The following is a 12,019-nucleotide window of genomic DNA, read 5'->3' as shown; positions in this document are numbered from 1 at the left end:
AATTAATAATTTGTAAAAAATTTATAATTTTTTTATTTAAATAAAAAAATTAAATTAAAATTATGAAATTCAACCGAACCATTAATTAAAGAACTAGCTTCGCCATGCACACCTCCCTCCTCCCCCAAAAAAGAGAGGAATAAAAAGTGCATTTATGAAGTTAGAGCTTCATGGTTTTACCACATTGTTAATTATATACTATTAATTTTCTATTACATGAGGAAGTGGAAAGGGAAACACCAATATGGGTAGCTGTGTGGCGCTTAGGATTGCTCATCCATAAATAAAAGTTTAAAGTTTGAGTTTTCGAGAATAAAAAAATCTTATGAAAAGTATGTCTTTAAAAATGAGTTTTATAGTAAGCTAATTTAAAATTAAACGAATTTCAATACAAATATTAAATATCGGGTGAAACCACCACCTCAAAAAAAAAAAAAGGAACCAAACACCTCTATTTTACGGGAAATTCCAACATATGGCACAAGACTATAAATTTTGATGGTAAGTATTTATATCAAATTTGATTTAACCAATAAAATAATATAGTAAAATTACATGTTATAGTTGGTGTAGTTATGCTAATAGTGTTAAGAAAAAATATCACCATAAAAATAGATTTTAATTATGTTAAAAGTCCTTACATCATGAGTACTACAATTTGCTAGTGTGCGAAATTGTGTTCTAACCATTTGGATCACCTCATTGACATTGATCCACCATATCTAGGGAGGTTTTTAAATTTTTTCATGTTTGTTTGATCAAAATTTTAGAAAATATTATTTTAGGAATGTAAATTAAAAATAAGAAAAACATTTTTCGTAGAATAAATAAATTTCACAAGTAACATAACACATTAATTATGTCCTCATCATCACCCTCCAATAACACACCTCATCTTCACTCCCACCACGCTACACCCGTACCCTCACCCCAACCTCCATCCCTACTCAACCTTTCATAATATTTATTTAAATTATATATAATTATTTTTTGAATATAATTTTTTTTTAACTTATGTATTGAACAAAAAAAATGTAAAAAACGAACTTAGTTTTCTAAAGAACATTTTCCATGAAAAATATTTTTCTACCTATACCAAACACACTCATACTCTCTCTCTCTCAAGTATTCAAGAAGTTTATTTTTCCCTTTCCACCTCGCATTCTCTTCGTGACTTCTTAATCCTACTACTATAACAATATCTTTGAGGGGTGATCAATTGATCTGAATTAATCTATTCAATAAATATCAAATACTATCATATATAGGTCACATTCACGTATCAAGTCAACGCCTTTTGAAAATAAGAAAATGACATCAGCTTCCACGTCACATTTCAAGATGTCCATTTCCTTTAAGAAGGTATTCACACACCAATTACCTCTCATAACAATAATCTCAACTTTCTTTCATTTCTTCACAACTCTCCCAAAAAAAATATTTTTTTTTTAAAAAAATCTTACACTATGTATGGATTCAATAATCATCATCATATGGAGGAGAACACTTCTAGTAGTAATTATTTGTATAATCATTTTTCAATTACTACTACATCACAAACATTGCCACTAGTCTCTAATTTACCACCTCCACCTTTGTCAATTCCTTTAGTAAATAATACTATTGAATTTGACTCAATATCCCCGTTGAAGTCAGAACTTTGTAACAATAATAGTAGTAGTAGTTGTAGTAGTTATGGTTCTCCAGTTACAAGTTATAATACTAATGATCCAGCAAGTTTGATGCAAAGAAGCATAAGTAGTCACTCACTACTTGTCAAGAATATGGAGGGATTTTGTCCAATGGTTTCTTCCCCAACTGGGTTTCATGACTCCGAAACGCCAAGCTCCGTAAGGAAAGTCTTAAGTACCGGGGATTTGCAGGTGAACTACGTTATTTACACTATCACGTCATCTTTTACTGTTGTAGCGAGAAATCTATTTTGTTTTCAAGATTACGTACAAATCTATATTTAATTATCATTGTAGATATCCTTTGGATGACTTGATAGTATAAGAATAAATTTACATTATTAGTATGTATATAACTTAAACTCTTATATAGTATCGTATATGATATTTATACTTATATAGTATCAGATGTCTATTTATAGTTATCTCTTAGATGATCTCATAGTAAAAAAATGTAAGTGTATGTAAAAATTGTATTATTAAGTCAACTAAAAGATAAAACAATTAACCATCCATAAAAAAATAGGATTATTAATTAACCTTTAGAAAAATAGGTTTTGTTACTCGCTACACCAGATTAAAATATATTGATATAGAAAACATTCTTAATAATATTGTCAATATGTATAATTAAGTTTACTCCACTTTTTAAAAAAAATTAATTACATATAAGTAGTTGATTAATTATTTGGTTGAACTCACCAACAATTCCTACATTTATATTTACAGGTAATGCACCTGATGCAATATAATAATTATCGTTCAGAAAGTCCTTTATCAAGTGAGAGTAACAGCATAATTGAAGGAATGAATAAAGCTTGCAAATACAGTCCACAAGAGAAGAAAGAACGCATTGAAAGATACAGAAGCAAGAGAAATCAAAGAAATTTTAACAAGAAGATCAAGGTAATTAACAGAGTTTAAGTTCTATATACTAACGATATGTCCAAAATATTTATATACTTTAAATATACTTATAAAGTAATTACAGATTAAAAAAATTATGAAAAGGATGTATTGATATTTTTGATATGTCTACTACTACTATATACCACATGTTAAATTGCACAGGTAATTGTAAAAAAAAAAAAATATTATATTGTCATTGTATAAAATACTTACTCATGATTATGACTCATTATACTATTATTATGGATAATATGCATTATATATCACGTACCATGTGCATTACAAGACGTGTGATATGTCCTTTAAAACATATTGCGCTTTAGGGACCACTATAAGGACTTCCAAATGACATAAAAATTATCTTTCACACACCTCTTTTAAAAATAAAAAATTAGCTATGAAATTCGTCATTATAGAACTTTTTTATTATGTCATTTAAATAAAATTAGTGATGTTTTGTTGCTGTTTAGCAATAGATAACTCCTATATTCTCTAATTCCTATTTTTTGTTTGTAAAATGTCAGTACGAGTGCAGGAAAACTTTGGCAGATAGTAGACCTCGGATAAGAGGAAGATTTGCCAGAAATGATGAAATTGAAAGGACTTCTCAGAATGAATATTGGAATAAATCAAGATTAGAGGAATTAGGAGAAGAGGATGATGAGAATTGGATTGGATTTCTTGATGCCTTTGTTCCATAATCATATGTAATTAATGGGAGGAAAAAAAATTAAAACAAAAAAAGAAGAGGAGTTCCTCAAGTTTTAATGTCAAGGAACTCTTTGATTGTGTGGTAGTTATTGTTTCCTAGATTTATTAGTGATGTTTAATCAAGAATTTGTTTTAGGATTTATGAGATTAGGTTGGTGATGTTATGTACATTTGGCTTATTTGCATAATGATTAAAAAGAATGTCCTTTATTATTTGGAGCTTCTGTTTGCAAGTCTTAGAGTTGTTTATTTCACGGGTCCATTGAAGACTTATTAGTGTGGACCAATATGCCTGGGGTTCTTTTGGATCTTGGCATCGCCCATGATTTTTATTAACGGATTTAAAATATGAAAAAACAAACACACGAAAAAGTAGAAGGAGGTTTAACATTTACTAAACTATTATATATATATAAAAAAAATTAACTATGTATAAACTTTTCCATCGAATAGGATCTCGGATAAACCCATGAGCCCTTACTAGCTCTGGTCCTGCTTGGCATCAGGTAAGTTCATCAACAATAACAATACCATCGAGGAATATGGTGAGATAAATGAAATATGTTCATTTTTAATTAGAAGTCGCGAATTTGAATATGTATAATGAATGAAGAAACGTTTGATAGTACTACTAATAACAGTGAATTTCCGACGAATGTTTCTGCCGAACACCACGAAAAGTCCTTGAAAAACGTTTTCAGAAAGTAGTATGTTGAAAGTTTCTTTTTAGTAGTGAAGGGAGCGCTTTCTTTTATAATGGATTAGTACTTAGTAGTAAGTACCAAATATTAGATGATAGAAATAAAATTTAAAAAGGCGAATATAGACGAGAAGAGAACATCTTTTATAAGATTAAAATTCTATATTAGTGTGATATATGCAAAGTGAAATTACAACTATATTACAATTCAAATTCTCATGATTCGATTTGTAGGTGAAACTTTTAAAACTATATATATGCCACACTAAGTATAAGAACTTGAATTTATATTAACTAATTTATAGTCTTTGAAAATAATATATAATAGTAATATATTTATCCAACTTGTAAATCATATATATATGTGATCATGATCCTAATTTGATTATACATTTGTTATAAACAAAGATCTTACTTTGATTAACTTCGAATTCGAATATTATTTCACTAATCAGTCAACATCAATCACTTCAATTTAAATCTCTCTTTAATTTTGGCAAGCAAAAATCTACTTACCACTCAAGATTTGTGTTCAAAAATAATTGTGGCCATAAAAGAATGGCAGCTAATTAAATAAAATTGCTTAATTCAATGGATAGCACTATTCATTGATATCAAGAAAATATTCATCCTTGGTGCTTATTGCCTAATTAATATTTGTCCATCACTTTCGAGGCAGACAAGTTCATTGAGGCAACATCTCCATGGGAAACTACACTATTTCCCATCTACCATAATAATTATTGAGTTTAAATTTTACAAAATTACAAAATTATATTACTTATTAAATAATTAGATATAAATCTCTATTATAAGCTTAATCACTAACCTAATAAAAATGGTTAATAATAAAGTAATTATAATTATATATAAATATCTATTATAATCATTAATTAATAACCTGATAATTAAACGTGATAACATGGAATAAGTGCCTCAACTCAAATCCCTTTAAGAAATAAACCAAATTTTGACTTGATTAGTGTAGGTCTATTTCTACATCTTTGGATGCTTCAAATGTGTTTATAATGATCAAATGAAATTGATAGTCATGAATTGCAAACAAAAGTTTAGTGCTCCTTTCATCTCATCTAGTCCAACATTGCTTATGTTTTCTAGAGCCAACTAACTAATGAGGTAATTACTTTTTCTAATTAAGTTAGGTTTAAGGTCCATTTTTCATATGGTATTAGAGTGATGTCCGTTTTTGTTATTTTTATTTTTCAATATTGAGTCTCTTCATATTCTCATGTTATGTTATGAGATAACTGTCAAAAACATACCTAAATTTTTTTTTTTTTTTGAGTTTCACACCTAAATTATTGAGATTGTGAGTTTCATACCTAAATTATCACTTATTAGTTTGAGAAGTCATCTCTCTCTTTTATCCCACTCTTATCATGATATGTGTACTACACTCTCTCTTTCATGTAAAAAAAAAAATGTGACATCCCTCCTCCCCCCACCCCCTAAAAATTATAAAATAAAATATAAAATATTTTTCTTCTCCTACTCCACCACTTTCTCTCACCATACCCCCTCCTCTCCAATTTTTTTATTTTATAAATTTCTTTTATAAATTTTTTTTTTTAAAAAAAATCTTACTTCATCCCCCCCCCCTAAAATAATAATTTAGATATTATTTTAATTTTTTTAAAAAAACCCCACCTAAACTTTCGCTTCCAAATTTTTTTCTCGTTTTGTGTTAGATATATACATATGATTTTAGAAAAGTATTTTTTACTTGCCGCAAGACTTTTATTGTTGTTATATTCGGTACGCTAGTAGAAAAAAAATATTTTTCTAAAAATATATGTATATATCTAACACAAAATGAGAAAAATGTAAAAAAAAAAAATTAAGAACGGAAGGTTAGATGGGGTGGATGTATATTTTTTAAAAATAAATAAAATAATAACATTTAAAAAAAATAAAAATAATAACATTTTTTGAGGAAGGAGGTGTAGTATGATTTTTTTAAAAATATTTAATAAAATAAATGTAAAAAATAAAAGGACGGAGGATTGTCGGGGGGAAGTGGTGGAGTGGGTGAGAAAAATATTTTAATTTTTTTTAAAAAAAATATTTCTTTTTTTAAAAAATAATTTCTTTTTGGGGGAATAGAAATACTTTAGTCTTTGACTTTACTATTATTAATAGTTTATTTAATTTTTGTCAAGGTGAAATATTTTATCCATATGGAATGCCATGTGGCAAGGTGTTTTCAAAAAATAGAGAGAGTAGAGAGAGTGTATTACATACACCACTGATGTGTGTAACTCAAAGTAAGAAGTGATAATTTATGTATGAAACTCATACTTCCAATAGTTCAAGTAAGAAACTCAAAAAAATGGGATAATTTAGATATATTTTTGACACTTATCTCTTATGTTATTCATGTTACAGTAGACATGCTTGAGCGTGCAGAGAGTGTTAGGTGTACCATAGATTGAGAGATGGGTTATTTGTCTCCTTATATGGTCAATTCTTCTCTTCGTGAGCTAGATTTGAGGTGAATCTCCACGGTTCATTTTTTTCAGAAATATTATTATTGTTTGTTATAACAAAATTCATAATTTTAAGAAAGTAGGTCGGTCACTAGGGAGGAGCTACCCTTGCCTTAGGAGTGTCAAGCGACACCCCTTAGTCGAAAAACTACATTATAGGTCAAAATTTGATTTAATAAATATATATACAACTGTTGACACTTCTTAATACAAGTTTAAGATTTAGTGTAGTGGTTAAGTTGTTGTGAAAAATTCTTGAGGTTGATTGTTCTACTCCTGCTAGCATCATATATTGTTTTGCTTTATATTTTGACACCTCTTAATGAAAATTCTAGCTCCGCCTCGGACCAAATATATTTTTTACTCTGAAACATATTATCTATGTTTCTTCAAGACCAAGAGACTCCCAACAATTAAAAATACGAAAACCTTAAAAAAGAAACCCCCACCATCAAGGAAAAGTTAACCCTGGAGGGATGAGTGATATAAATAAACTACTACACAACTAGTTGGTTTTGTTAATTGTTTAATAGCTGATGGTGACTATGGTTTTTTCTTACTGCATCTTAAGAACTCGAAAGAACACATTTGGCTTTAATAATAACTATGTAATGCTAGTAGTACTTAATTATAAATGTAACCATTATCATAAGTATCCCTTTTGCACTAATCATTTGCTTTCTCATGTTACGGAATGATGAGTTTAAGTTATAATCATAGTTATTTATAATTATAATCATAGACAAATTTGAGAGACCAGAATCTGGATTTTGTTTAATCAAAGGCTATCTTATAATGTCAAATTGGCCCCTACAAGTAGGGAGACTGGTCGGACGGCGGTGGGTTACCCACTGACCATTACATTAAGACTTTTAAGAGACATAAAATCTAATAAAATAAGCTACCTATACTCATGTTTGAGTTTGTTTTTTTTTCAATTGTAACTTATGCTAAACTTTTTTTATAGCTTCATCATAGTCCAACTTTTCTTTATTTTTTCCCCTGCCCCTGGTCTGGTGGTGCATGAGTCATAAATTTTAAGGTGAACTTGTTGGGTTCCCACAGGCGTTTGGACTTGGATCATTTCTCCGTATTCGACAATTCTCGTTTCTTGAGCTAGTTTTAAGTGTTGAGTTAAATTTAGTGTCCATTTTTTTTATCATTGTATAAGAGCTCATTCATTCATGGTTTTCCCAATGTTAGACCCCATCGAATATCGTTCATGCTACACATGGTCAATCCTGAGCGGACATGGATTGAGTCCCGCATCCGTTTGGAGTTGGATCATTTCTATCTTTATATTGTTTTCGGCAATTCTCATCTTTTGATCTAGCTTTAGGGGTTGAGTTAATGTTGATGTCCATTTTCTTATCATGATATAAGAGCTAGCTTGTTCATGGTTTTCCCGATACTAGACCCCCATCTAATATGGTTCATGTTTCAAATGTCCAACCCTGAGCATGCAAGAATTGAGTCCCACATTGGTTAGAACTTGGATCATTTGTATCTTTATATATAATCTTGAACAATCCTCACCTTTTTGAGCTATCATTTAGATTTGAGTTAAGCAAAGACCAATTCACAAACTCACTTCAAATGACATAATTTGATAACTCAAATAATAGAAAGTTAAAGAGTACTATGAACTCTCATTTCTCTGTCCATAAAATTCAAAGGATCCCCATAAGTAAGTCTGATTGAATATCATCATTTGTCCACAAACAGAAGGAAAACAAAGTAGGTTCTCATTAGTAGATCATGCAACCTTAAATAACAAATTCTCAGCAGCCCTCCAAAATCAAAAGTCCCTTGCAAACAGCAAATCCCAGCCAAAAGAAAACTGATCTTGAATGCCGGTTCATCGCAAAATTTCTTTTTAAAAAAAAAGTAATAACAATAATAATTTAAGCAAGCAAGAAAGATACCACTTTCAAGCTAATATGTCTATCAGCAAGATTCTAAAGACACCTACTATCTGGGGGGAAAAGCATGTCTACTGTCCAAACCTATGCACATCAAAAAAACAAATAAGCAAGCGCAGTCTCAACCGTCTACAATGCCATGCAACAACAGACAAATCCTTGTCATTCCCATGATAATTGAAAATGGAAGCACATGATATATATAGCTTTAGCATCAACAGAGCTATTCTCTTGACATATAGTAATACTAAAAGCGGGGCGCGCATGGGTCCTCAGGGGAATTAATAAACTTAACAACTTCAACATCATTGTAACATGTACTATGGTTCATTATTACTTTCAAAAGATACAAACTCTAAAACCTCCTTTATGCACCTTTGATTTCCTCAAGAGCCACAAAGAGGGAGGCAACAATCCTTCTATGTATCATCAATGCGCGCATAACACACACTAAAATCACCATGATTATCACAAAAGAATAATTTAGTGAAGGTAATCAGTATCCATCAATTTCTAGAATCTTGAATCTGTCTCTATACATAATCATGATTCATAATCGAGTCAAATTAACAGAGGAATTGGAATTACAGCAAAACAATTTGCGAGCAGAAATTGTACAAGAAATAAGTAGCGTAATTAAGACCATCAATTATAAGGTTTCATCGTTCACAAGAATTAAACTCACTTAGCAAATAAACTAATCTTATAAACCTCATAAAGTTGTAAACTACATTAATCTCTAAGCCTTGCACTTGAACCGCCTATCATCGGGAGCGGCTCAAGCAGATTAGTGGCCTAAACCCAAAATCAAATGAAGGCTTTAAACTTAAATTGTTAATAACTTTTATATAATTGATTTCTTCTAATATTATTTTTTTCAATTGATATATAACCATTCTTATACTAAATTATTTTTCATGAGACATAATACTTCAAATATGTCAAGTTTCTTCTAATAATTCTTTCATTTTATATGAAAATCTTGCTTTTTCTACACATAGTATTCAATTTTGTTTAAAAAATAATTTATAACCTATTGTTGTTAAAAAAAAATGGGCCCCCCAAATCTGGGGGCCTAAGGCACATGCCCTTTTTTTTAACACTGTTGAGCTGCCCTGCCTATGATTCATCAAATGCTGCTTTCTCTACATTAACTTGTGTGTGTTTCAGCTTCCCCTCTAAATTGTCTATTACATGGACATATTTTGCAGCCAAATACTGCTTTCTCTACTTCCATTGGATTACTAAACCTATTAGTAGATGATCCATCAGCTAATGTAGAAAAATCACATCTGATTCACTATATTATTCATCCTCCCTAGGACAATTATGATGTTGTATCTCTATACATCAGCACTTCACCAACCATAACATTTTGGTGCAAAGCTGCTAGTACAATGTAAATTGGCCGCAGTAGATTTCATTAAGAGAGCGGAAGCTAATGCTAAGGATCAGAACTGAAAAGAGTGACTTTACAAGCAGTGACAGAGTCAGAATTTTCACAATTCAAAATATGAAAAAATAAACACATTAAAAAGTCAAAAGATGTTCAACATCTACTATTATATACATAAGCAATAATTTAAACCATATATAAACAATGGAAATTCGGATGAACCCATTGGCCTTACATGGTTTCGTCCTTGCTGGCAAGGTGCCATATCCTTGAGAAACGAGAACTAACAGAATTATTTCCTGTTTGTGTTTGTAAATCATGCATTTTTTTGGTCTTGAAAAAAGTACATTGTATATGTAAAATGCCTTTATTTTTCATATCCATTTGATCCAATCATCAACTTCAGGTCACTTGACACCAAAAGTTATCAGTTAAATCTTAGTTGTCTCCTTATGATAGAATTTATTCCTTAAAGCACTTATAACAGTTCTGCTGATGAATAGAAGAGAACTGCAGGCGCATCCTAATAATGCTTAATTGTGATTGGTTTTGATGATTGAACAAACTAAGGGAACAGGTAAGGAACCTGATTCCTTTGAGGACTCGAAGTTGAAAATGACAGCTGACAATAATACAAAACAGATCCTGCCAAATCTACAGGTCTGTTGTGTGAGCGGCCGAGTTCCTGTGCAGGATGTCTATCCAATATAAAAGGATCAACACAATGTATATCATTTATATATACATTACTTACAACATTTCTCACTTGCCTTTTTGGAATCACTGAAATAGAACACCATTGAAGCCCATACTTTCTGAAATCTACTCTTGAAGATTACGAAGGACCCGGTAGAGTTATCAGTGTTTGGTATTGTTTTAGAGTCTTGATTTTGTGGTCTTATTCTTTGTAAGAGTTGTTCCTAATCTATAAAGGAATTAGATCATTTCGTATTTATTTGTTGATCTTGTCAAAGTAACTAGAGTTAGTTATTGAGACTACTTGAAGTCTAAGTCACCTAAGAGTCTAGTGATTTAGCAAGCAATAGAGTTATTGTTTCAGATCTGAGTATAACAGAGTTGTTACAATAGAGAGGGAAGGGATTATGAGTGCAATTCCTAGATTGCAATAGCTTGTAATGTAAATCTTTGGCTCAGTTGTTTAGTGAAGATTGGAGGTGAAATCATGTGGGACAGGTTGTGATTTTTCTCTCTTGAGCTAGGAGTTTCCACGTAAAATCTTGTGTCTGATTTTACGTTTTTGTTCTTTAGTTTTCTGCACTGTTTTTCTGATAGGGGATTAAGTCCCAAAAGTTTAGTGGACACATGCATTCTAACAATTGGTATCAGAGCGGATTTGCTTTATTTGGTTAAGAAGTTCTTCTAAGAATGATTGCTCCACTCAATTTGGAAGAAGGTTAGTCTTCAACCAGACCCCCTCGATTCAATGGTCAATTCTACAGTTGGTGGAAGACTCGTATGCATCATTTCCTCATGGCTGAAGACAGTGGACTTCGGGACATTATTCTTGATGGTCCTTATGTTCCCACCATAGAGGAGAAAGAAGGAAAGATTACTAGGATTGTCCCTAAAACTCGTAGACAGTACAATGAGGCTGACAGGAAGAAGATAGAGAAGAACACAAGGCTAAGAAACTGTTGGTGTGTGGCATTGTAGATGAGGAGTACAACAGAATCTCTGTCTGTGAGTCTGCAAAAGAAATTTGGGATTGTTTGAAGACTGTTCATGAAGGGACTGAACAAGTAAAGGAATCTAAGGTGGACATTTTGACCACTCGATATGAAAATTTTACTATGAAAGAAGGAGAGTCGATCTATGACATGCGCACCAGGTTCTCTTCTATCACAAATGAGCTTCGAAGTCTGGGTGAACCCATTCATCCTAGTAAGCAAGTTAGAAAAATTCTCAGAATTCTTTCCACGTCATGGGCCAGCAAAGTTGATGTCATAACTGAAGCTAAGGACCTAAAGGTTCTCATAATGAATGCTTTGATTGGGAGTCTCAAAACCCATGAACTGAACCGAGTATAGGATGGTCTGAAGAAGGAGACCAAGCAGGAGAAATCACTTGCTCTAAAGGTGACTACAAGTGAACTTTCAGTTGAAGATGAAGACATGGCATTTGGTGATCTCAGATGTGTCGATATCAATAGTGACTCACTATTT

The 12,019-nt window shown here is 31.2% G+C and overlaps 1 protein-coding gene across 1 annotated transcript; it reads left to right on the top strand.

Annotated features, from left to right (window-relative positions):
* Positions 1-1,456: 1,456 nt before the first annotated feature.
* Positions 1,457-3,518, top strand: LOC129903403 (zinc finger protein HD1-like). Its single transcript, XM_055978954.1, has 3 exons — positions 1,457-1,883; positions 2,421-2,597; positions 3,125-3,518. Exons 1-3 carry the CDS (start codon positions 1,467-1,469, stop codon positions 3,299-3,301), a joined length of 771 nt encoding a protein of 256 aa, XP_055834929.1. The 5' UTR covers positions 1,457-1,466; the 3' UTR covers positions 3,302-3,518.
* The last annotated feature ends 8,501 nt before the right edge of the window (positions 3,519-12,019 follow it).

Source organism: Solanum dulcamara, chromosome 9, assembly GCF_947179165.1.
Source record: "Solanum dulcamara chromosome 9, daSolDulc1.2, whole genome shotgun sequence".
NCBI lineage: Eukaryota > Viridiplantae > Streptophyta > Magnoliopsida > Solanales > Solanaceae > Solanum > Solanum dulcamara.
Note: the sequence above shows the minus strand (reverse complement) of the source record. Positions and strands in the feature narration are given on the sequence as shown.

Excerpts from the sequence above, each read along its gene's own strand:
- LOC129903403 (XM_055978954.1), top strand. The coding sequence starts at position 1,467 with ATGTATGGATTCAATAATCATCATCATATGGAGGAGAACACTTCTAGT. Across the intron at positions 1,884-2,420 it reads TAAGTACCGGGGATTTGCAG|GTAATGCACCTGATGCAATA; the intron begins GTGAACTACGTT and ends TTATATTTACAG. Across the intron at positions 2,598-3,124 it reads ATTTTAACAAGAAGATCAAG|TACGAGTGCAGGAAAACTTT; the intron begins GTAATTAACAGA and ends GTAAAATGTCAG.